Source organism: Athene noctua, chromosome 3 (genome assembly GCF_965140245.1).
Source record: "Athene noctua chromosome 3, bAthNoc1.hap1.1, whole genome shotgun sequence".
Classification (NCBI taxonomy): Eukaryota; Metazoa; Chordata; class Aves; order Strigiformes; family Strigidae; genus Athene; species Athene noctua.
The window spans coordinates 87239342-87265115 of NC_134039.1; the positions used below are offsets into that span (position 1 = coordinate 87239342).

At 51.9% G+C, this 25774-nt stretch overlaps 1 protein-coding gene across 3 annotated transcripts; it reads right to left on the minus strand.

The window, feature by feature from the left end:
* Positions 1–1311: 1311 nt before the first annotated feature.
* Positions 1312–25289, minus strand: STRIP2 (striatin interacting protein 2). Of its 3 annotated transcripts, none has more exons than XM_074903582.1 (21): positions 25175–25289; positions 23572–23641; positions 22430–22504; positions 22188–22322; positions 21873–21993; positions 21314–21382; positions 21095–21201; positions 20860–20987; positions 19970–20155; positions 18955–19178; positions 17577–17642; positions 16847–16910; positions 15718–15789; positions 15433–15507; positions 14041–14138; positions 13367–13493; positions 11573–11673; positions 9358–9424; positions 5919–6023; positions 5340–5544; positions 1312–3197 (listed from the first exon to the last, which is right to left on the minus strand). In XM_074903582.1, the coding sequence occupies exons 1-21, from the start codon at positions 25283–25285 to the stop codon at positions 2947–2949; spliced, it is 2457 nt and encodes an 818-aa protein (XP_074759683.1). In that variant the 5' UTR covers positions 25286–25289; the 3' UTR covers positions 1312–2946. The 3 variants fall into 3 exon arrangements, with proteins under 3 accessions (XP_074759683.1, XP_074759684.1, XP_074759682.1); XM_074903583.1 differs by having other exon boundaries at positions 19964–20155; XM_074903581.1 differs by having other exon boundaries at positions 21873–22044.
* Between the last annotated feature and the right edge of the window lie 485 nt (positions 25290–25774).

Genomic DNA, 25774 nt, shown 5'->3' on the forward strand with positions numbered 1-25774 from the left:
ATACCACCCTTTACCACACAGACGTTCAGGTAAGACTTTGTATTTCTGTTCTCTACCTGAATAGAGTGAAGGCACTGAAAAGCCATAGAAACTTTACAGAAGCACAATTTAAATATAAAATGTAGAAAAATGTACATTGTGTATCTACCGGTTTGGGGTTTTTTCGACATAAACATTGTGGGAAAGAGACACTTGGGGCGTGACCAAAAAAAAAAAAAGTTTTGAGCTAAATACCAAGGGATTTTCTAAGTTTCTGATTCTTTAATAATTCATTCATTGCCTTTTTCCCTTGAAGAAACACTTACCTTCATCACCCTAGTTTACTGACACTAAAAGGATTTGGATACATTGACAATGCTCCCTTTATATTCACACTGAATTGTTGGGGAAATAGATTGTTTTCTGAATCACTGTGAAACAGGGAATACCAGAGGAATCCTAAAGCAAGGGGTGTAATGTGGTTAACCATAAAAAACCCCACTCCAGACTCCTTCAGTGTGGGGTCACCGTGTGAAGGAAGGAAAAAAGGAACCAACAGTGCCGGAGAGGTGTCCCTTGTGTCAGGATACATGATACCACAGGGAGGCACAGCTAAATTCCCAGCACCCTGGCCTGAGGGGAAAATTGCACATTTGTTAGAAAAATATCAGACAAAATATCACAGAGTAAATCCTGAACTTTCCAGCTCGTCCTGGGCCCTGGACCCTAGCACATACTGAAACCAGTCATATTTATATTGCATTTCTAGCACTGAAATGTTTAACAGACTCTTCAGATGTCTGCCATCTTCAGCTGGGGTTTGTAAATTCCTTTGCCTTTCTTTAATCTTGAGTTTATTTACTACCAGTAGGCTCTGGGGAACACAGGGTGCCATATTTTAGAAAGGGAGCTACAGTACAGATGCTGAAACGACTAATCCAGAGCTCTCCCCATTCTGCAATCCCTAAAGGCAGCACCACACTTCCATTACAGCTGCTATGTCTGTTTTTCATGCCTTTCTGCTTGGAGACGCTTTATTTATTTTTAAGTAACTTTTTACTTTTTAACAAGCACAAACACCGTGAAGACATCTACAGCCCATGATCCTGTTTTTCTTTTTTAGCATCTTGTAGCTACATCAGAATAGAACATCCAAAGCGTGTCAGACAGAAGGCCTGTCCTCAGCAGAGACAGAGTGGATACAGGCAGGGGTGAGAGCTGAGTTTATGGTTGGTTTGTGGGGGATGCTTTTGTCCTTTAAAAACAAAAAAAAGCAGCAAAGGAAGCATTAAAATTAAGGCGCAGGAAGAAAAAAGCTTAAGTAAACGCACGTGCTTTAGAAGTCTCTCTGATTTATTTTGAACAAAAGCATATTTTAAAAGGTGAGCGGGTTTACTAATGCTATCTGTATGAAAAACGCCTTTTACCAACCCCACGGAGGAAACTCTCAGTTTAATTCCACAGCAATAAGCACAAATCCTGTCATAACAAATACTTGTGGTTTTATCACTTGTGTGCTCGCTGTATCGATAACAGCATGGCCTAAGTGCTTGCCTGCGCTACACTAACACGTGCCTCTCTGAGAAGAGCCCAACTCCTGGTTTCATGGCCGGGGGGAGGTTAGATCCAGGACTCCCTGTGCTGGACTGATAAAATTTTGTAGAGAAAGATTAGAGCTTGCAGGCTCTGCCATAATCCCGAAGCCCAGCCTGCCTTTTCAGCGCTACCCTGAGGAGAAGGGACCCTCACCCTGCACAGGCCCATGGTCTGCTGTTCATTCAGTAGCCCACGAAGCTTTCCAGCCTGCCTGCAGCTGCCACCCTCACGCAACGCAGCTTTCCCCAAGCGTAGCGTTTGCACAGACCTTACAGAAAGTTTACAGCTTCTGTAAACTCATTCATTCTGAAAGTGACGGACTGCAGTCTCTGCGCTTTTCCTCATATGATGGCAACAAAGTGTTAACCAAAGCACTTTTCCTCCCCGCCTTAAGACCTGGCACAAACATTCCCCCAGATAACCAAAAATCTGTGTAAAAATTAGGTTATTTAATATGGCATTTACTGTCTCCTCCAGGGTTAGAAGAACTAAAGAGCAATGAAGAAAGCTAACGTTGCAGTAATTATCCTTCAAAAGCGTCCAGGTGGAGAGAAATGTGGCAATCAACCTCCACTACAGCTATAAACCCTGCACAGCTTACCAATCGTTTTAATACAAACCGTAAGAGAACAGAGTGGTGGAGGGGAGTGGTGGAAAAGGTGATGGATTACTGTCCCCAGTGAACGAGGCAAAAACTGTCAGTTGTAGAAGCAAACCTCTGCAAACCAGGTTGTACGATCCCAGTGGCAGCAAGGCCAGCCGAGGGACAAGAGGTAATGTCATCTCCTTTGGCCAAGTCAACCTGTCACCTCTGACGGAGACTGTCACGGACAGTGCCACGTTATTTCTGATTTTCAGCTTGTTCATGGCAGTAGGGTGTTTGAAGCACATTATCAGACAGCCATAAGTGAATAAATGAAAACAAATTAGGCACAGCGTGGGGCATTCGGGAGAAATGAAAACATTTCACAGTTGAGATACTCTTACAACAAACTTACATGCATGAACCAAGCTAAGAGACAGACCTGGGCCCTGAGCTCTCGTGCATGGGTGCCAATCTGCAGCAGGGACCAGCTAAGCTCACTCTTGACTCTGCCACTAGCGTGACACTGGTCGTGGCCTCTGCGCAGGGCCCTTGATACTGTACCGTCTCCAAGAAGTCAGAGGAAAGGGATGACCTCCAAAAAAGATGGCAGTTGTGTACTCGGGGGTGGCTGGGTAGACACAAAGAGCTTTGGTCTCTTTGGAAAGACTCATTTTTTTCCAGCTGTGCTTGAGAACACCCAGGTCCAAAATAATCCTCCTTTCCTCAGCCTGTAGCACCTTGAGTCCTTGTTGAGGTGGGGCCGGGGGTAAGTGAAGGTGTCGCTCTCACTGGTAGTGCAGCAGCTCCTCCCAGCGAATGGGCTGGGAAAACACCTCCCGCTCCAGCCAGAGCTCGTAGGAGCAGTGGAAGTCCTCGGGGAGCTCCAGCCGCTGTCCCAGCACGCTCTGCAGGCAGTTGTCCACTGGTGCAAACTCCGAGTCCTGAGGTTTGTCGTATCTCCGGCTGTTGAAGGCTTCGATGTTGGCTCTCAGGGTGCATTCCTCCGCCTGGAAATCCCATGGTCTGGCATCGATATCTACGTTGAAGAAGAAACAAGACCAAAGTATTGTGGAAAAAAAAAAAATCTGATCAGATTTGAGCAAAAGAAACGATGAAGATTTTACAGCAACCACATGCCCGAATTGACCAGAGTATTAGCCAGTCATTCCTAATTATTATTCCTCATCAATTTCCATAATGTATGCATTTTAATTTAAGAAATTTAAATGAAATATGTTAAAATCACTTGTAAATTAAGCAGAGGCAGAAAACTTCTGTTATTTCTGCTCTTCAGTGTGCTTTAAGGACTCTCTAGAATTTCCAAGCTCCTGCTTTTTTCAGAAAGGCCCCCCTGCTTTTACTGAAAATCTCTGCAGATGTGTGAAGCAGACATCAAGGTTAAATGCAAATAGCTAAAACCTGGCAAGCTTCTTACGAGCTACTCAAAACAAAGTTTTTCTAAAATTTGGACAAATTTAATGATAAATGATGTTGAAAATCTAATAACTGGCTGTAAGAACCATGATATTTTAAACACGTACTATTATGTAAACATGCAACATGTAAAAAACTTGTATTTTGAAAGCTGAGCTCTAAATCTACATGAAATAGTCATTCGCTCCATAAAGGATCGGTAAATTCATTGGCAAAGCTCAGCAGGGCTCAGGGAAGGGAAAGGTCCAGGCTGACTATCAACCCAGATATACAAAGATAAAAATAAACACTCCAGGAAAAACCCTTCCAGATCATGTCTCCGAGCGCTTCCCTGTCAAACAGTCCAGGTCAAGACGCAGCCTCTGCTGAGTAGTGAACTGTGCAATCCAGTGGTGCATTATGTTGCTGATTAACTCTTTGGGGGAAAGTGGGACTCACACAATAATTTATTCTTTGCATCTGTCTTAAAATTGCATTAATCCCACTAGTGCCAGATAAATTCAGTTGTCACGGCAAACCCTTGCTCCAGGGCAGGTGACGTAGGTGATCTCCTGCTATTTTGGAACACGCAGTGCTCCAGCGATTTGAGCCACCCGAGGCTGGCAGTATCCCCTAGCTCTATCCCACGAGCAGCATAGAGAACCCTGCTGCTGTACCCAACGCCACAGGGAACAGTCAGCACGTGAGAAACACAGCGGCAGGAGAGAAATCCCTGGAAAAGGAAGTCCCCAGTCTTCCTGCTCTTTGGTTTTGAGGGGAACTCCACTCGCCCTGAAGCGAAATTAAAAATACCAAGTCTAGTTTTTCATTCTTCTGAATTAATGTCATAGTGGTATCATAACTATCGAAAGCATACAAGTCTTCAAAAACCAGATGACAGCTTTGACAGTTGAGCACTAACATAATTATCATGCTTTTCCCTCTTGTAAAAAAGTTGTTAAGACTTTTACTTCTTGCCCTGTTTTGTGTTGAAACAGGAATGCTACCCAATTTTTCTGCTGAACCCTCATTAAGAAGAAGATACGTGCAGAGCAAAAATTTAGGACTGTGTAATTAAGACAAAAAGATATTTTAACACTTTCTGCAAAAAGATATTTTAATGCTTTCTCTTCTTGTCCTAAGCTTGGGTCTGTTGTTGCAGCAACTGGGTGTACTTACAAGGGAATAAAAGTATGTACTCTGACGCATCCTATGGATAAATAGATGAGGAATATCAGAAACTTCATGATGTCCCTCAAAAAATACAGATTTAGACTGCAAAAGAGCTGTATAAAGAGACTGGCACATCCAGTGCGTGCTTCAGCGTGCGGCTGCAGAGTATCCGCACTGCCGGGAGGGGAGCGCTGTTGTTCCTCAGGTGTGAGCTGCAGAGCCATCACTCAGAGTTTCACTCCACGACCATCCTACGCACGCACGCTTGGTGCGGATACCAGCACGGTTTAGTGACTTGGTGGCAAAAGTGGTTTGGGAATGCAAAAGTGCAGGTCTGGGCTTGGTGGAAGCTCTCATCCTGGAGACCCGAGCTGAGCACGTCCCATCCTAATCTGATTATTCCCACCTTTCCTCATGCAATCAATCTGTTTCCTTCTGACGGTGCTCAACGGTACCTTAAAGCTTCTGGAAAAAATCCCCAATACTGACCCAAACAAGTTGACGGGATCCTAAGAGGTCATAGGTCAAAGCACACCAAGCCCCGCGCGAGCCGGTTTCAAGGCAGCGAGGATGCTTCCCCGGCACCACTCACCGTTGCCGTAAGCCCAGTCGTCGTTCATGCGGTGCCGCACCTTCTGGTAAATGGCAGACATGGTTTTCATGTTGCTTTTTCTCCACTGGCGCCCCAGATATTTGGTCTGGATTTTCAACAGCTTGAGGACATACAGCTGCATCATGGCCTGCTTCACCTTCAGAGCTCGTTTCAGTATCGGGGCTGACTTAAAGACTACCAGCATCTGCCGAGGAATCGACACAAATTATTGCAGCGAGTTCAAGAAACCACACAAGTGTGTCTGTGCAGCTTTGGGCAATAACACCTGGGCCGTGTACGGAACAAACCCCAAGCAGGAGAATTCAACATAACCAACACTTGCCGCAGGGGGCTCGAGGGTCATAGAAATAAGTATTATTTGCAGAAGAAAAAGTATTTCTGCCTTTAAGGCTCAATCTGCGAAAGAAAAATGGTCAAATTATGAAGCAGCAGAAGCTCCAGCTCTGCCAGAAGAAACTCTCTGCAGGGCTGAAGCCCACAGCGTAGAGCTGGGGACACGCTCGAGGTGCAACGCTGGCAGCCCACGGCAGGTCTCGGGGAGACGGGACATCACCTTACCATTGTCCTCGAGTGTTTCCACTTGGTCAGCTTGTTGAGGATCCTCAGCAAGTTAATGCAGGAGAATAAATTTCTCCAGCAGAACTGGTTGTTGTCTCCAGCTTCCTGCAAAGCAGAGAAGGAAAAGCGTGAGCCCAACTGCAGCGTTCAACAGCACCGCCAGAGAAATCCTTGTGCAGAAAGTCTTTATTATTTGCACAAGTCTTATTTCCGATGGAGAGCGAGCGGCGGAGCTACCTCCTCGCTTGGGTTGTCATCATGCTGCTGACAAGCCAACATATTCTGGGGAAAAAAGTTCTGAAAGACTCGGATGTCATCAGTGTTTTAATGTGCATTTAGGTTTAGAGTAAGAGCTAAGATAAATCACATTATTCCGCCACAGGAAATATATATTGGGATAGATCTGCATTCGTTGTTTACAGTCAGAAAGCAAATTACAGCCTAGTGATCACCATTGCTTAGAGAACAGTTTTTGTTAATTATATAAATTGATTCATAAATTACCACATGCTTAGAGGACATATTACAAATAAAAGGAAATCGCCTAACAACGCAGGGGATGACAAACAGCAGCATTTGTATCAGGAGGGCAAGACTTTTCTGCAACGAAGATCCCCTCCAGCTTAAGTGCAGCTGATGTATTATTTTAAATATTGGCTAAATATAAGCACCCCCATCTCCAACTTACATAAATATTGCCTGTGGCACATCTGAGCAGTAATTCCACCACTACAGTAACTTGCTTTATGTTTGAACAGCACTGAGCACAGCAGAAGTGTCCCACAAATAACCTACTTGGGGATGAGAGCGGGAACAAGTGCTTCTTAATTTATAAACCACTTACAGCAAGCTACAGCCTTAACAACTCATGGCAAAAACTGCAGCCTGGTGCACCACCCAGGTTCTGGGCATCCTCAGGAGGAGTTTGGGGGTGACCCCACGGAACCCTTCTGTCTAATTCAGCTTTGAAACTAGATTTACCCAAAAAAATCCCACCAGCATAATACCTTTGATCTTAAAAGCAAGCACCGAACCTACCATTTCAGTAAGGTGGTAAAATGCTATTGTACATACAATTTTTAGAGGCCAACAAGTGATTCTGACTTGATTTAATTCTGGGATTTGGAAAAAGCCACTCTGAGCAAATGGACTTTTCTGCCAGTAGAGGCTATGCTTGTGCTGGGGGTCCCTGCGCACACAGCGGAGCTGGCACGGCCGAGCGGCACCGAGATGGCACCGAGGCGGTGGCGGACGCTGCGGGCAGCTCTGGGGGTACCAGCTCAGGAGCAGTGCCCGTGCAGTTTCATCTCAGTGCCCAGCCCTAATCTGCTCCCTCCGCACCAAGTAGTTTTTCCCAAAAGACCCCAGTAGAATAAGCTAACACCCATTTCATCACCAGCTGGATTTATTCGTCACCAGTCTGATGTTGTTTCTGTAGCTTCAAGTGAGAGTCTTTCCATCAGGTTTACAGAAGGAGAGAACAGGCTAAACAGACTTTAACCCCCCTTTTACCCCCGTCTCCTGTTACCCTCCCCGTGGCACCACGACACGGTGCAGCAGGGTCCTCTGCAGCCCCCACCCCAAACACGGGGAGCTGGAGGGGAGCGACGGCCCCGTGACAGGAGAGGGGAGATGGAGCCCGGCAAGAGATCCAAGAGCCTTTCCCACAACAGCCCCCGCTACCTCACCAGGACCGCAGCCACTCCTGATTTACACTGTGGGGGGACAGCAGTTACCCCACAGCCAAAGTGTTCTTCCTCTGGAGACAGCACTGCTGAACTTGTCCTGGTTTTCCACGGAAGTAAACCAAATGCACACGATCCTGTGTTCAACCCACTGAAAGCATAATCATCTGTTACATCCGCTAGGAAATGTGTTACGGCTGCGATGTTAAAATCAGTGCATCGGAGTATTAAAATAAAAGCTAAAACAACGCATAAAATGTTGGCGGAAGAAACATAAATATGTGTTCAGGCGTATGCCTCGAGTACCACGGCATGTTTAGTTTCCATCAAATCCTTACATTCATGGGTATTCTCCCAAAGATGGTAAAATTCAAGTTGGTTTCTGAATATTTTCTAATTAAATTAGTCCTCTGTGAGGCTAACATCCACGTCTGCTGGAGGAAAGCAATGTGACACTGTCGTTTAACACAACAGCTCCCAAACTGGGAACCAGGCCCTACTGGGAAAGGGTAACGGGGAATATTTTCCCTAAAGAAGTTCAGTCTTCACCTACAGCCGTAAAGCTTAGCGTGAACGCAAGGATTAGCGGGAGCCATCGGAGCACTCGGTGACATGTCACTAGATGTCCCCATCGGGCCAGGATATGCCGGCGGGGGCCTGACAGGGCTGGATGGGCACCCCCGGCCTTCAGCAAGTAGCCCACGGACCAGCACAAACCGGGGGACTGACCCGTGGATAAGGAGGGAGGTGATGTCTGGGTGCTGTCACCCCGAGCAGGCACCCAAAAGGCAGCAAGAAGCGCTGGTGGAGAGGAGCTTGGGGGAGTGGTGGAGGACCGAGCCAGCAGGCCGGCCACGCGTGATGATCCCACACCGCCCGCACGCACTCCGCAGCAGGATTTTGTATAAATTTGATCTGCTGTAATCAACTCACAGCAGGAATTTGCATTGCGGTGGCTCATCAGAAACGCCGTGGTTACAGATCCAATAAAACCAGTTTGGCTGTCCTGGCTGACCACAGCTTTGGAGGGACTCGTGAGCAACTTTGGCTCACTAGGGAAAAATCTTTATTTTAATGATTTTAACCTTTACACAGCTAAGGAAAACCACACAGGCTTGAGCTTTTAGCAGCCAGGCAACATGACACATCCCTGCCCAGACATGTTTTGGTCAGGCTCCTTCTTAATGCCTCCTGCATCATTTAGGGTCACCCTTCCCTCTGATCCCCCTCCCTGTTAACCCCAAAGCTTCTCCCTGCTCTGCGCCTGTCCGAGTCCAACCTTCTCTGCATTTGAAATATTGCAGTGATGAACCTGCCAGCACTCATGTCTCATCTGTAATCCGTATATTCACGTGGGCCGTCGCCCTGGCCCGTCTCCATAATACTTAGGCTCCTCTCCGTTGGGTTCATTCCTTAATCTACTGGCAACTTACGAAATGCAAATGCTCGGAGCAATTTAAACCTGGGACGTAACGGCCTCTGGGCACATCCTTTTTAAAAGCAGTCCCCTTGGTCTGGAGAAGTGAAAAGGAAAACTCTACACCCAACTATTTTTATGGGGTGCACACCAGCAGTGCCTCCTTCCCACCAGCTGATAAGTGGGATGAATTTTCAAGTCTGGAGGGCAAAAAAAGTCTAATTTTGGAAAGGTTGGGGGTACGGAAAAAGAAGACAGAAAAAAGAAAACAAAAATCCTTCCTCACCCTCCGGCATACAGCAATATTGGTTACAAGGGCCCTTTCTGTGCGGCTTACCAGGCTTTCTGCAGTGAGCTCGGGCAAATCATAGACTGTGCAGTGCGGATAATCCAGGACGGAGATGCTGTGGAAGAGGGGGAAGAAGGGACTCGTTAACAACCAGGAAAATATGAAAGCAGCTTTTTACGATGATCTACATGATTACGCCCAGCAATCGGTTACATCTTCCTTCCCTGGGCCTGGGGTTTGACTTGCAGTGGCAGCGCTGCCTTATGCACCAAGGAGTTTGGCAGCTCTGGCGAGCTGCGCTGGGTGCAGGAGGTGCCCGCAGCCGCAGCCCCAGCCCGCAGCCCCGCAGCCGTGCCTCCCCCCTGCATTCCCCACCGCGTCCAAACGGGCTCCCAGCCCCGCCGCTGCCTCGCCTCGCAGCTTAATGGAGCACGTCGATTCCTCTTGGCTCCGAAGCGCATCCTGAGTGCATTAATAAGGACTCGAAGGATTTGGATCCATTAAGACATGACAGATTAGTTATTCATCTGCATGTTTTTAAAAGGAAAAAAAAAACCACCCCTAAACAGATCTTGGGTTAAAATGGAGACATCTGATTACCAGCAAGAAAATGCACAATGAGGGCATCAGGTCTTTTGAAGCCCTCCAGACCTTTCAAAGCTCTCTAGACCTTTCAAAGCCTCCAGACCTTTCAAAGCCCTCCAGGCCTATTGCCTTTGTAAAAGTAGCCAATAAAAAAAAAAAAAAAAAAAAAAAAGACGTGTATATAGATGTATATACATTATATATATGTGTGTATTATATAGATGTATGTATGCATACACGCACTGATGCTATCGGCCCCGAGACATGCACCAATCTAAAAAAAGCATGCACTATCACACAGCCTCACTTCTTATGTTCCCCCTTGTTTTCCATTTTTTGTTTTTAAATCCAGCAGCTGAGCAACAAGCTGGTTTGTAACAATCCCCAAGTCAGAGGCAGTGCAGGGTGAGAGCAAAGGTCAGGGGATCCCCTAAAACAGGCTTTGTGTAAAGCGTTTGGTCCAGGGAGGGCTTGTCTGACCACAAGGACAGATGCTCCTCGCTGGTTCCTACTCACCATAACCCTAAAACTGGAAGCGCTGCGTCAGTACAAGCAGGAGAGCTCAGAGAGAGCCTGCTCAGGGCCAGGAGCCCCCCAGCTCATTTGCCACAAGTTGTCATTGTACTGACATCACTTCTGGTACTTCCCATCACTGGACTCAGGTCCATACATCTGAACGTGACAAAATCCCACAATCTTTTGCAGGGCAGTGCCTGTCATTGTTCACCATTATCTGAAAAAGCAGCACTCTGGGCTGGGCGGAACATCTAAACCTCTGCGGATCGGAGCATCCAGCTGCAAACCCACCTCATTTGACAGGAGCTAATCCTGCCTGTGAAACCTCCATCAGAAAGCAGAGGAGGGAGCTAAGTGCTCCTGGGCTATGCTTCCCCCTCACTTATGTGACAGGACCAAAAGTAGAAATGTTTATCAGCAAGAGAAATAAGATATTGCTTTTGATTTTTCCATGCGTGCCTTCTCACACATACACAACCGTACTGTGCAGGAGACAGACCAGCTTACACCTGTGGCCCAAGAGCAACAAAAAGAGCACCAAAAAGCAACAGAAAGGATATTTTCTTTGTTCCAACAGCAACATCCCCTGTGGCGCTTCCCTCCAAAATCAAGGAAATCCTACCCAGGCCTACTGAGCTGTGAGAGTTGTGCTCTTTCGGTTCTTGTGGTAGTCCAGCCAGTCCCCATACAGACTCAAAACAGGACTGGTCTTTCTCAAATCAGAAGTAAAAGCCAGTGACAACTATGCAAAACCTGAAGAAGTCATGAGATCTGAATTAGAGCTATAAAAAGTGAAAAAGACCTAGAGGACTCTCCCCCATCTAGCCTTTTTTTGAAGCTGTGGCCCACAGATGGCCACTGGCACTGGACTGCTCTCCAGGAGTCGACGTAAAGATGAAAACAAGGCCACTGTCAGCAAGGGAGATGGGGCTATGTCACTAGTCGTCCAGCAAGAGATTGGAAACTCCCCATCCAGTCCTTCTCGTTAAGCAGAAGGGATTTGCTCTCCTCCGGCATATTCCTGTGGTGGAGAGCACACTGCCCCAAAGCCGTGCTAGAGCCCAGAGGTCACTCGGTCCCACCACGTATTCACGTGTTAGGGTTCCTCATGCACAAAGCCTCCCTGCTCCATCACCTCTCTTTTCCCCAGAAGTGGCTGTACCTGTTTTTGGCAGTGATATAAGACATGATGTTTTGGTTGAAGAACTTCAGGATCAGCGGGATGCAGTTGGCAAACACCAAATGTTGGGACACGTACTCAAACTGAGGAAGAGAAGTGAAATGGGTCAACGTTAGCTGGCAGCATCACCTGGGAATGGAAACCCATTTCCAGCCAAAGAAGCAAAGCAGTATTGATGATTTGCTCTAGACGCCTCGCAAACCATCTTCCCCTTGCAGAAGTCTGCTGTATAAGGCTTGCATCACATACAGCAACTCCCACCAGCAGCAAAACTTTATTTGTCATGGAGTGGACAAATTTCTCAGCAGTAGTTTAGGAATAGCTGCACCAAATGACTGCAGCGTAGCTTTTCAAGACAAAAATCCACGGCAAAACAGTATATGGGGAAGAGGGAAGGAGAAGATGTAGCTATTACATGTGAAAATACAATCATTCCTATTGCTGTCGTACACTAACCCCAGCCCCTTTTCAAATTTCGACTGAAAAAAGTACCCTTACCTTCATACATGCTTTTAATTTCTCTCCCTCCCTAAACATTAAATGGTCTGGGTGTGTACAGCTGCCTAACGCAACAAATATCGACTGGCCTCTAAAAAGAGAGACACAAATAGCAGCAGATCCGATCCCATCCTGTCCTACCCCAGGTCCGTGCGCCAGCCGGCGAGCACAGGGTGACTGAGCCTGGAGTAGCCACCTTCTCCATCACCCTCCGCTGCTTTCTGGAAGCATCATCTCAGCCCTTGCAGTGGTTTTCAGGGTGCTCCCCGAGACCACCTTTGGCACCGAGAGAAATGACGATGGGTCTCCCAAATCCAGACACAAAAGCAGAATCGGGGGGAGAAAACCCTACAGTTTTCTCCAGACTTAGCAACAGACCTCAAGGGTCCTCCTGCCATGGAGGAAGAAATGAGAGGCGCCGTTCTGGGAGTGAAGCGAGAAAAATTAGTGAAGGGATGTGGGGGGACCCAGAACAAACGTAGGATTGTAACAACATGGGGTTTTGTTTCATTTTATCCAATCCAATATATGGATTTATATTTATCATCAGATAAATATCAGTGGGCTTCATAACACAAATGGATTTGTACCATGCTGAAACCTTTAAAAGAAAAAAAAATATAAAACACTAATTGTTTGACTTGTAGAATGGGTGGAGAACTGGGCCCAGGCCACAGCTCAAATCAGTCCTCGGTCTTTTTTTAATCAAAGAAAGCTGTCATGCAAGTCCAGTTCAGTTGGTGCCACACAAACAAAACAAAAATCGGATTGCATCCAGGACCCAGACCTCCAGGCTCTGCTGAAACTGGAGCCCCAAGAACTTGATCCTGCCGAGGGACAGAGGACTGGATTAGTTGACCCCGTGAGGTCCTACCCAGCACTATTTCTGGCCATCAGAAACAGGAAAGAGCAAAAGAGGGTCTTGTCTAACGCCCACCCCCTTCCCCCTTCTGCCAGCGAGGCTCGTGCTTGTGATACCTCCTAAATTTTAACCTGATCAGCCACAGTGTGAATTTTCCCACAAGTCTGAAAATTCCTTCCACGTGAGTGGAAACAATCCTGTCAAAACACAGGCAGAGATATATTGCAGGCAAGTCATCCCTGCCTGAGTAACCCTATACAAATCCTGGCCCGGGGCTAGGCTTCCCCACTATGGAAAAACAATCTGCAGCTCCTCCCGGAAACCCTTCCTGGAGAGGTCTTTTAGGAGAGGGTCTATGAGGACACACCAGCTTTGAGAGCAGCTTGGCGATGGCTGAGCCCTTCTCTAACGCTCACCTGGTAGATGTGGTTCAGCTTGAAGTGCTTGAGGAGCAGCAGCAGCAAAGCCGAGATGCTCTTCACGATGATCTCTTTGTGTCTGTTCACGTCAATCCCCAGTTTCATGCTCTGGAGAACGGTGATGCTGGGTTGGAGGGAGAGAAGGCAACAGGACGGTGGGTATGGGAGCAAGGAGGACTAAGGGACTGTCGAGTTCATATTCATCAGGACAGGCTCTGCAGAAACGGGGACCTTCGCTTCCCCCTGGGACTCCCATTTCCATCCTCTCCTGCCTGGCAACACCAAAATGCATTAAAAAACGGAAAAAAAATGCTGATTGCACTCCGCCAGCAATCCTGGGGGAGTGGTATGAAGGACACCTGCCATATGCTCATGTATCTTTATGATTTGTGTCAATTAGCATGATTTCATGATTCGCGTCAGTTTGCTAGCAGAGCACAGCAGCTGCTGACGGCGCTCAAATTGTTCCACTTCTGAAAAAACAGCTTGCACCGCTTTTCCCTTGGCTTTCACCCCTCTGCCCTGGTGACAACAGTAGCTTGCACACATCCAAAGAGACGTCCCCAAATCTGGAGACCCCCGAACCTATCGGCAAACCTCAACTCTTCCGATCGGTCCAAGACTTTGTGGCAAAACTGGGATGGCTTGTGGCCACCTTGTCAAGGACTTACGGCATCTCTTCAGGCAACACGTCCGCCAGGATGTTGATGGAGTCAGTCTTGGCTTTGGAGGTCGGTGCTGCAGCAAGGAGGATTTTCAGCAAAGCTATCTGCAGAAGAGAGCAGGTGTGGGGGGATGCTCCCAGCAAGGGACATTCCTTCCTTCCCCTTCCCTTGCTGCAACTGGACAACTTCAGTTCTACAGGGCTTCACCAGCCCAAGCTCCGCTCACTGTGACGGACTGACTACACCAAGGCTCAACCTCCTCTTTTATACCCTGCACAGACAGGCCAAGTCTGGGCAGCACAGCAGCTCTGGTTTAGCCTTAACTTAAGGCATCATGAGCACCTGAGCTTTAGTAGTACGGATAAAATAATGCAAGGGGCACCTGGAGCTTAATGCATTTAAATCTGTGTTCGTGTCTCCCTACAGAGTGCACGTGACCCAGTTAGCATCTTAGAATCACAGAATGGTTTGGGTTGGAAGGGCCCTTAAAGATCATCTAGTTCCAACCCTCCTGCCACGGGCAGGGCCACCTTCCACTAGATCAGGCTGCTCAAAGCCCCGTCCAGCCTGGCAACATAGCTGAATTGCAGGACATGGCATTGGACTAGATGATCTTCAAGGTCTTCTCCAAACTAGATGATTCTGTGCTTGTATTCCTCTGGGGCTGCGGGAAGGCTGCACGGGATGTCCCTGTAAGGAAAGTCATAACTTCCTTCCCCTGTAAGGAAAGTCATAACCTACAGACTCTCCACAGTTTGAAGAGCACAGCCAGGCTGACAGAGACCTGAAGGTGTCACCACCTTGTTTGCTGAGCCACGTAAAGCATGGTGACAGTTTAGTTTGGTTCCTGGCCCACCAAGCCATCATGCTCGGAGATCAGCGTGTTATCGTAATGGAAAGTTAATCTCAGCAAAAAGGACAAAGGCTCAAGGGACCAGTGAAGTCCGTAGGTTGCTTCTTGAGGTCAGAAGTGAAGGTGCCTGCATCAACGTGCAACAGCTTGCTGGCAAATACTACAGCTCACGCAGCTCAAGAGATGACACGGGGCCATCCCCAGCGCGTTCCCCTTCCTGCCTGGAGGGCAGGAGCCAGTTTTGAACTTCCACCAACGTGAAGGACTGTTCCTTGTTCCCAATCCTCCGCACACATCCTATTTTCCGACCACTGACCTCTCTCCAACCATTTGACCGTGTCCCTGGGTATCTACACCCCTTGATCCTCTGAATCCCTCCTCTTGGACTGTACTTTCCACGCAGCTCTGCTCTGGATTCCCACCAAATTCTCACCATTCAAGTCCTGAACACACCCCAGCAGCCCCGTGCTGAGCTCTGCAGCTCACAGGCTGGCACCGTTCCCCACTCAAAAGCTCTTCTTTACTTTTAGAAAACATGGGCTTACCATATACTGGGGGAGATTGTACAACATTGCTCGATACAGGATCTCACAAGGGGTTTCTTGGACTTCTTCTTCCCCCTAGCACAGAGAAACATTAGAAACAAGGGAGGATTAAGTTATTTCCAGTCCACACACTTTCTCCACTGCTACCTTTGATCAAGATACAGATTTCCAGAAAAAAGAACATCTGAGGTGTGGCCTAAGGATGATGAAGAACATTTGGATTTCGGTGATACCTTGGAAATCTGCCGCATGTCTATCTAGTGACGGGGTGCAGCAACTTCTTACCAGAGACATGGGGCACTTCTCCAGCTCCTCCTCGTTCTTGATCTGCACATCTGAGATGGAAACGTACTTGTGCTGGCAAAATAAACAGACAGAGGTAAAGCAGTGTCACAACTGACGGATGAAACAGTCAGTGATGACATCAGTTGGTGACTTCAGTAACATCCCAGTTAGGTGTACAGGTCACAGCAGATGCATGGAGAACTCATCTTGGCGGGGGACATCCCTCTGTCCCTGAAGCCCCTCACACATCATGCCTTTGGTTACTCCTCCTAAGATCTCTCTGGAAGTAAACGGAGAGGGACAATCACCTCCAGAAGGCAACCCAGGCCTTGGATAGGGTCAGCTGGCCTCTGGAGTGTCGCACTCCACATGGAGCAGTGCAGGAGGCGAGGCTGGCCATGCGTCGTCCTGGGAACAGCACAGGTCTGGGCACGTGTGTCCAAACCTAGCTCTGGAAGTCTGTCACCTCCAGAGCACAACATGGCAAATGCTCACCAGGAAGCAGCAATGCTACACCTGGGATAAAGGGAAAGTCCAAGTGCTGGACAATCTATTTGGACTTGCAGGGAGGACTCAGTTCTCCATTTTTTGCCTCAATTCTTGCAAGAAGCTCCAGAAGCTTTTCCTGTGACAACTAACAAGAAGGGACCCTCTTACTCCTTCCAGTAACTGTGTTCCAGCTGGAGGTTAGACGTGAGGATCCCATACCGCATGTGGTGGATATCCAGCCCCTCTCAAGCTGTTCAGACCTTGACTGGATTTGTCAGATTGACTTCCCAAGGCAGAGGGAGCAAGAGCTCAGACCAAAGGCATTGCAGAAGACTAAATTCACGTGAAATATTTACTGTGGGCTGAGAGCGTACATCTGAGGAACTTATAACTCACTATAGGTGCCACATCACAAAGTTTATGTGTATGAGACTTGCTGCCCTGCAATCCCCCTGTGGCTCTGGTGAACCTGGCCAAAGATTTTCCCATTTCCATGAGATCCTCATAGGTCTGATCCCACCTCAGGGCATCTGCTGAGTGCCAGGAAGCAAAAATAGCAAAGGATGAGGTTAGACAAGCTGCCTGCCACTCAGCAAGGCTTTCTGGGCTGCTTCATCCAAGTGTGGAGTCACCATCTTACCTGCTTCAGTGTCTTCACACTTTCATGGATGGGCCGTGGTAGCCCTATCAGGGTTTCGGTGTCTCTGTGGGGGATGAAAGAAGGTAAGTCCGAGGCTGGGAAGAGGATTTGGGTTTAATCCTTCCGTGTCATACAAGGTAGAAGAGGGATCCTGTACCCTACTGAATCTACTGAACGCATCCCAGATGGGTCAGGGGTTGGGAGGGGTGTTGGTGTGAGCTGCCCGCCCTCACACCTCCTCCCCAGCAAAGCCTGTACTAGAGAGGGGTGACACTGGGGCGAAGAACTGGGGTGAAATCAGGTCTCTGCGTGGAGCCATCTTGAGCCCAGCACCACACCTAAAACCGCGGATACCCTGCTGGGCCTGTGCCAGGATGACTCGGCACCCACAACTTGATTTATTCACAAACTGAATAACTGACTGCAGATACCAGATTGTCCCAGCTCCCTCCCACATCAAACCAGCCTCTGGCGTGGGCCAGGGGTCACTTATTCTGGGTTAGGTCTGATTTTTAATAGAAAGAGGCCTTTGGAGACCGGCATCTCCAAGAACATGTTTTTATAACGCCGAGTGCACTGCTACAGCCCCAGTGAAATCCAGTTCTGCGCCGCATCGTCCCAAGCATGCCTTGAGCTGGTTGAGAAAAGCTCTGCGGACACCTCCCACCAGTTAAACTGCACTGGTGGGAGCTGAGACAGACTTTGTTGGACCTACACACGTAACACTCACTGTCCCAGCGTGAATCCGATGAATTTGTTCCTGCTTGCTTCCAGAAAATGCTCGATGTCTTTCTGTCTGATGGAGCAGCAGAGAAAACAGAAACAAGGAGAAGGTTGGGAAGTAGAATGTACCAGATCACAGCCTACACTGCTCAGAAAGAACAGCAGCGTGGCACCAGCTCAAAGAAGCTTTGAGCTTTCTAGGACTGATTTCTAGAGGTCTTCATAGCAAGGTCTAGAGCTGCCATTGCTCTCACTGTGGGAGCAACGTGAAAAAAACCCATTTGTATTTGCTGTGCAGCTCCATGGGAGTGTGCAAATAAATGGAGAGGAATTCTCCATGACCAACACCCTTTTAATCACCTCCTGTGCTCCTAGCACATGCGTCTCCAAGTAGCATCTGCTCGCTTGGAGCGAACAAATGTTGTCTCTGCAGTCTGGCGGAGCACGTGCTGCTCCGAGAGCAAGCTGACATCTTGTCCACCTTGGGCATCTTTCATGAGAACTGGTCAAGGGCTCAGCACTACATGTAGGACATGAACCACGAGCCAAGGCTCTCACAGGCAGAAAGAAACCCAGCTGGATTTCCAGGCACCAGCCAGGACAAACAACAACTGTTTTTGAAGCTGAGAGTGCCAAGTTACGTGGAGCACCGCCTGTGCAGAGACCCACGGGGGATTCTTGCCGCGTCCCTGCGAGTACTGCTCTGCACAGACACGCTGAACCCTGCGCCCCCATCGAAAAGATGTATTTGCTCCTGTCTTTTAAAGATACAGGATTAAATCAAGGCTTCAGATGAACAGCAAAAAAAACCCCACATGGATTAGAGGGAAGGGGACAGAGGATTTCACCCTCTTTCCCTAATCCTCCCTCTCTATCGCATGTAGCAGAACTGGTCTTAGAAAGGGAAGGCACAACTTCTTGATCCTCAGATGTTTTTCTCTCATTTCTTACCTTCAAGCAAGGCCATTCAAGAAGGCTTCATCTGGCAACACAAGAGTCCCACTCAAAAAGCAAGAGGTGATGTCATTCACCAGTTCCTAAGATGATTCGTCTAGGGCCCTGCCCTACCGAGATCCATTGGTGCTGGTTGGGAAAGCTGGTCCTGCTCCCACAGTGCTCCAGCACATGCCTCCTTCCCAATTGGATGTCCAAAATGGGATTGCCACTTACTGACCAAGCTTGGCCATGCTTGATTTGTAAAGCCTGGGGAAGGGCTTAGCTAAACCCAGTCCAGAAAGGATCAACTGAGACACAAAAAGAAGTGGAGTCTCTTCAGCTCAACTTGCCAGAGGCCAACAAACTTGCCACAGCCTGACATTCAGCCTGCAATGATCTCCAGGACAGGTAGGGCTGGGGAGGATGGCAATGACACCAGATGGTTTTACCTGACTTTGGGGGCCCAGGGGAGCCCTTTGGGGAATGACACCCTTTCGATAGGCGGGCGCTGAGCAGGCATCACGGGGATAATGGCGTCCCGCTCCATCAGGTCCAGTTCCCCCTCGATCCCGCTGTCCACATCATCGTTCTCCTCTTCATCAACTCCTGCTTCATCATTCTTGAAGGGGTCTCTCTCATTGTAGATATCCAAACTGTCTTGCTTCATCAGGGGCTGCAGCAGAAGGGGAAGGAGAAATTCAAGTCACTCCATGGATTTCATTTCCCTCCCAACTGCTTGCACCAGACCTCTCCATCCTGGAAGGATCAAGCTCCCAGATGTTCCTCAGGTGAGGATTTACTTCCTAGCTTTTTCCACCAGAGCCTGGACAAGGAACAGCCTCCTCTGTACCTCTAACCTTGATGCTCTAGGAGGTGTGACTCCATTTTGGACCTGGACAGGCTGGAGAGGGGGCACGTGCGAACCTCAGGGAGTTCAACAAGGCCAAGGGCAAGGTCCTGCCCATGGGCCGGGGCAATCCCCAGCACAAACCCGGGCTGGGCGAGGAGGGGCTGGAGAGCAGCCCCCAGGAGAAGGACTTGGGAGGGTTGGGGGGTGGAAAACTGAACATGATAGGATGAGGGGTGATGGTTTTAAACGGACAGAGGGGAGATTTAGATGAGATCTGAGGCAGAAATTGTTCCCTGTGAGGGGGTGAGGCCCTGGCACAGGCTGCCCAGAGAAGCTGTGGCTGCCCCCTCCCTGGAAGGGTTCAAGGCCAGGCTGGACGGGGCTTTGGGCAACCTGGGCTGGTGGAAGGTGGCCCTGCCCGGGGCAGGGGGTTGGTACTGGATGGGCTTTAAGGTCCCTCCCAAGCCAAACCATCCTGTGAACTGGAAAAGGCAGGAGCACTCTGGGGGAAAGGGAAATACGCTCCCGAGCACACACTGGCTCTCTGAACGGATGATGATCCCCCGCAGAAAATCATCCTGGGCTGTGCGCCAGGAGGATGAGCCCGCTCTTACCCGCCGGCTGCGGTGGCCACGCTTCTGCTGCTGCTGCTCCACGAGCTCGATGGAGTAGGTGGGAGGCGAAGCGGCGCGCATGCTGCGCATCACCTGGATGCTGTCCTCCGGCAAGGGTGGCAGCCCCAGCTCCTCCCGCTTCCTCACTTTCATTACCTGCAGGGCTTCAAATCCTCCCAGCGTGAACTAGGGACCAACACGAGAGGTGAGAAAGCAGAGAGCAAACATCCCACCTGGATGGAATGGATCCTCTGGGCTGCCAGGGGAGCAGCGGCTTGAGGCCATCAAACTGGAGAGTTGAGGGTGAAGAAGCCACAGCACTGGTTCTTTCTCCAGACTTCTCTCCCACCCCATGTCCTCTGCATGGCTCAGCCCACCCTCATCCCATAAGAAACCAGTTGCCTTGTGTCACCCTCCTGTGCCATCCTAAATAACCACATTAGTGTTGGATTGAATCCCAGAATCCAAAAAACATCCAGGTGGAAAAGCCCTTGCAGCTCCTCCAGCCCCACCATGACCCTCCCCCTGACCGTTCCCAACTCCCCCAGATCCCTCAGCGCTGGCTCAGCCCGACTCTTCAACCCCTCCAGGGATCCCGGGGACTCCCCCCTGCCCTGGGCAGCCCATTCCAACGCCCAACAGCCCCTTCTGCACAGAAATCCTTCCTCAGAGCCAGCCTGACCCTGCCCTGGGCAGCTTGAGGCCATTCCCTCGGGGCCTGGCGCTGGGGCCTTGGCTCCAGAGACTCATCCCCCCCTCTCTGCCCCCTCCTGGCAGGGAGTTGCAGAGGGCCAGGAGGTCTCCCCTCATATAGTGGGGAACATCCAGTCTGCATCAGCATTGATTCCCAAAACGACCGGTTGCTGGAAAAAGGAAGGATTTTCACCCACCAGAAGCACCTTCCAGAGCAGGAGCAGAACCTTCTTCATAGGGAAGTGTGGAGCATGGCCACTGCAGAACTTGGTCACCATTGTGAAGAGCAGAAGAGCAAATGGCTCTTCAGTGTGCATGGGGAAACCTGGTGGAGAGAGGGACCAAGAGCATGTTCCGAGCAGATCTCCCATCCCTGAGGTCTCCAGCACAATGAAGGGACCTCGTTAGGGCACAATGAACTCCGTGACTCACTCAGCTCCATCCTGAAGGTCTCCCGACAGGTCTTCCACTCAGGGGGATCCGTCTCCTGCTCCACACGGATGTTCTCCACCATCAGGTACATGACACTGAGCAGCACCCTGCCAGGACAGCAGGGCAGGCAGGTGACACTGCCAGCCAGAGGCCGCTTTGTCCCCAGAGGCTGTCCCACAGACTCCACCCAACGTGCTAGTGGAGGGCTGAGTGGGGTACCTGAGCTCGGTGCTGTCGGCCAGCGAGATGGCCGGCTTCCTCAGGGCGCTGCTGCAGGCCTGGCTGTTGCTGCGGGGAAGGGGACGGGCTCAGTGCCAGCCACCGGGCACCGGCTGCTCCTCACCCCGGCCCCCGCCGGGCACACCGCGCTGGGGGACGTGTGGTGGCTGTGGCACCTCCCTGGTCCTCAGTGAGGAGGAGGAGGAGGAGGAAGGAGAAAGAATTGGACGAGAAAGATGGGGAGAAAGAACGTGAAGAAGATGAAGAGGAGGAGGATCAGGAGAAAGAAGAGGAGGGCAAGAAGGATGGAAGAAGAGTGTGAGGAGGATGGAGAGAAAGCAGATGAAGAGGAGGAGGATGAGGAGAAAGATGATGAAGAAGAGGAGGGCAAGGAGGATGGAAGAGGGCTAGGAGGATAGGGAGAAAGAAGATGAAGGAGGGTGAGGAGGATGGAACAAAAGGGTGAGAAGGATGGGGAGAAAAGAGATGAAGGAGGGTGAGGAGAAAGAATAAGATGAAGAAGAGGACAAGGAGGGTGAGGCAGTGCGGGTCCTCTCACTCAATCTCCATGTTGAGGAGCTCCAGGAAGGCGGTGAAGGTTCCCAGCCGGTACAGGAGGAAGCTGTTGTGCCGAGACCAGTGCAGGATGTCGCCTTCGTTATCGCAGTCTCCGAAGACCCCTGGAGAGGCCCGAGGGAGGCCCTGGTTAGGGGGGGGCTGCCTTTGGACCCCTGGAGCACACGAGACCGTCCCAGGCAGGAGCTTCACTGCATTGAGCTGACACAGCCCCAGGAGGAAGCTTCTCCCCAGCGCCCATGCCGAAGCCAGGCAGCGGATACGCGGCCACATCCGAATGTGGGGGACGTGTCCTTACCCTGTGCCAGGTAGAGGATGGCCCGTGCTACTTTGAGCCGCTTGTCCCTGTTGACCACCTCGAGCCCATCCAGCAGGCGCATGACGTAGGCCTTCTGCTGAGCCCCGTCCAGCTCCAGCCACCTCCTGCCCTGCACTGGAGAGGGGACACGACAACCAGCCGGGTGCCTCCCCGGGGGTCCCGCCCTTGTCTGGGTGGGGGGGCTGCCCCGAGCCCCGGGGTGCTGAGCCCAGAGCTGGTACCTTGAGTGTGAAAATCCTCCTCAAAGCATCTCCTGTTGGTGCTGAGCTCGGGCTCCTCGGTGTAGCTGTACAGCTCTGATGGAGAAAGGGCTCAGCAGGGACCTGGAGGAGCTTCACTCTCCTCCTCCTCATGGCCAAATTCCTTGTGGGACTCTGAAACCTCCCTCCACACCCAGCAGAGACCTAAACTCACCCCTGAGCTCTTCTGCAGCTCCACGGGGCATCCTGGAGCCACACAACGCTACCAAATTCATCATTTTCATGCCCATGTCCGGGCTGGGCTGTTCCCAGGCTCCTGCCCACAGCGATGGCACTCAAGCTGCATTTGCAATTCCATAGGTTTGGGTTGGTTTTTTTTTTTTGGGGGGGGGAGGTGGTGGTGGTCATTTCTGTCCCAATTAAGCCAGTTTGCCAAGGGAGGGACCGCAGGAGCACCCGGACAAGACCTGCCCTGATTTCACACCCAGCAGCTCAGACATTTTGGGACCTGAAAATTGGGGCTGGACTTGGAGGGACACGATGTTGTGCCTGTTCCGATATAATTCTTACCAATTCCACTCTAATTCCTCCAGTCCTGCGGTGCTGAGCAGCACCAAGAGGAACTGAAACGGTCCTGCGAGGGAGGAGGAAGGATCCCTCACAGAGAAAATGTGCTTTAGGCAGGGCTGAGACACACACGGAGCTAAAAATAACCCCTGTGCCAGTGGAGATACGCTCGGGACCCGGAGGGTTACGGGGCAGAAGCAGCCGGAGTCGCTGCCCGGCAGGAAGATACAGGACGAGGACTCGACCCGTGGTGACACCCGCGATAGAGGGTGACACTTCCCAGGCTGGGCTGTGCCACTGGGCACGCCGCCCGTCCTCCCCGCCCCCCGCATGCCTCTCATCGTGTCCCAGATAATTCGGAGCGCGGGGTAATCCCCGTGGCCCCCACACGTCCCTTTCTGCTCATCCCCAGGGAGCGAGTGGCTCTCTATTAATAAATCCCTCTTGCTCTATTACCGCAAGGATGATACCGCTCCATATCCATCCCCCAGCCCGCTCGCCCGACTCCGTGAGGGATTTTTTTTTTAATTATTATTTTTTTTTCCCCCCCGGCAGGCACCTATTAATAGCAACGCGGCCCCCAAGTGCCCCTTCACCTGCTAACTCGGCGCCGTGGCCGTCGGCATCCCCGTACTCGAACTCCAGGTTGGGGCAATCCACGGAGCCCTGCGGAGAGCGGGTTGGGGTTAGCGGGGGTGGGGGCTGGCACAGCCCCACGGATATTTCGGGAGGGAGGACGGCTGCCAGCGCTCTCAGCCTTTGCATTAGAGCTCCTCCAACGACTCGTGCACGGATGATCTTGACACGAGGCTCCAGGGCTCGAGCGAGAGACGTCCGCACGAGGCTACTTAAAATACAGCGCAAATTTGGCAGGCGAGTGTAAAAATAGCATTTCCCAACTCCTCGGGAAAGCAGAGGCAGGACTCAAAGTGCCGGTGAATATTTGCTGCATTTCAGAACCCCGCTTACGCTCCAAAACAAAGTCTGAGGTTGATTTGAAGCAAAAGCGCCCGGAAGGATGCAAACACCCCCCGCCCCGCGCTCGATCCTTAACATCCCAAATCCGACAGTTTTCGGGCCGGGCTCTGCCCTGTGGAAGGCCGGAGGGTTGTGGCTCGGCCTCCTCCTCCCCTGCGGATGAGATGAGGAACTGGAGCATGAAACTTCGCCGGAGGGTTACGGTGGGGCAGGGGGGGGTGCCCGCAGCCAGACGGCCCCAACGCTGGCATCGCGCCACCGTGCCCCGGGAAGGGACACCCGATGGATCATCCACTAAATCACCGTGATTTCTTATTCGGGGTGCTGCCGGCCGTCCCTCCTCAGCACCCGGGGCTGGAACCGATGGGCATCGTCAGCGTTAATATCCATGACCCGGGAGGATGCGCCGTGCCGGGTTTTGCTGGGAAACGCGGGTTTCTCACCCAGATTTCGCAGCCGGCGCGGTGGCTCCGGGGGTTAAAGCCGCCGCGGAATGCGGCGGAGCCCGTGCAGCCCTAATCCGCCCGGCGAGGCCGGGCCGGGGGAGAAAAGCAAACCCCAGATTCCCGGGGGGGGGGGGGCTGCGGCTCGGGCACCGTCCCCCGGGCAGGAGGGACCCTTCTGGGGTCAGTGCTCCCTGGCGGGACCCGCAGCTCCTCGGTGGGGAAGGGAGATCGTCCCGTCCTCTGCTCCTGGGGGTCCGGCGGTGGCTCCGTGGTGGCCGGGGCCATCGGTGCCAGGCCGTAGCCTGGTGGCCTGAGCCCGGTCCCGCTTGCCCCAACCCGGCACCCCCGGGCGCAGCGGGGGCAGAGCGGCAGCGGAGACGCAGCTCAGGGGGGTTGTGGTGACGTGATTCGGGCAGAGGGGGTGAAGGGTGCTGGGGGGGGGCTGCAGCCCCCGGGCCCTGCTGGGGGGGGGGGGGAGCCCAGAGCCCAGCTGGCACCCCGAAACCCTGCTGCCAGCTGTGGGAGCAGTGCCGGGGGCAGCCTCCTTGGGGACCCCCCCCAACCCCCGCAGGACCCCAAAAACCCTCAGGGCGTGGGGGGGGGGACACCCCCAGGACGCAGACCTCCCCCAAGCCCGGATCAGGCTCCTTCCCACCGCGGCCCCGCAGGAGCCCTGACCACCCCCACCGCGGTTTGGGGTGTCCCCGAGGCCGAGCAGCGGCCAGAAGGAGCCCCGGGGCGGGGGGGGGGCTGGCACTGCGCCCCCCGCTCTTACCTCGGACTCTTTGCGCTGCGTCCTGAAGAGCTCCCGGCTCTTGGGCTGCGGCGGGGGCGGCGGCCGAGCCCTGCCCGGGGCCGGGGCCGGGGCTCCCCCCGCCGCCTCCATCCTCTGCGCCCCCTCTGCAGCGCTGCCGAGCACGTGGGGGCCGAGCCCCACGCCCCGCCCCTCGCCCCGCCCCTCCGACTCACCCATTGGTCCTCCGCTCCCCGGGGCGGGGCTGGAGGACACACCCCCGCCTTGCCATTGGGCGGGGGGGCGGGGCCATGAAGGGCCTCGGGGAAGGGAGGGGCGTGATTGGGGGGGGTGTCCCCTGGGTAATGGGGTGCAGGGACAGGGAGAGGGTTGGGGTGACCCAGGGGGTGCTGGGGGACACACGGGGGGTGCTGGAGGTGACAGGTTTTGGGGGTCACGGGGTGCCCCAAGGGTCATGGGGGGTCCCTGGGAGCCAGGAGTCCGGGGAGGGGGATGCTGGGGTGTCCCCGGGGGTGCTGGGGAGGACACGGGGTGTCCCTGGGGGTGACGGGGGCGCAGGGGGGCGCTGGGCGCAGCAGGAGGTGCCGGGGGGGGCGGCCATGGGGTAACGGGGTGCTGGGT

What these genes read in the sequence shown, in the direction of transcription:
- STRIP2 (XM_074903581.1), bottom strand. Translation starts at nt 25,285, where the DNA reads ATGGAGGCGGCGGGGGGAGCCCCGGCCCCGGCCCCGGGCAGGGCTCGG. An exon ending in CCCTGGGCCCCCAAAGTCAG is followed by an intron (nt 17,643 to 18,954) that starts GTAAAACCATCT and finishes CTGCTCCATCAG; the next exon opens with ACAGAAAGACATCGAGCATT. An exon ending in AGCTCACTGCAGAAAGCCTG is followed by an intron (nt 6,024 to 9,357) that starts GTAAGCCGCACA and finishes TCTGCTTTGCAG; the next exon opens with GAAGCTGGAGACAACAACCA.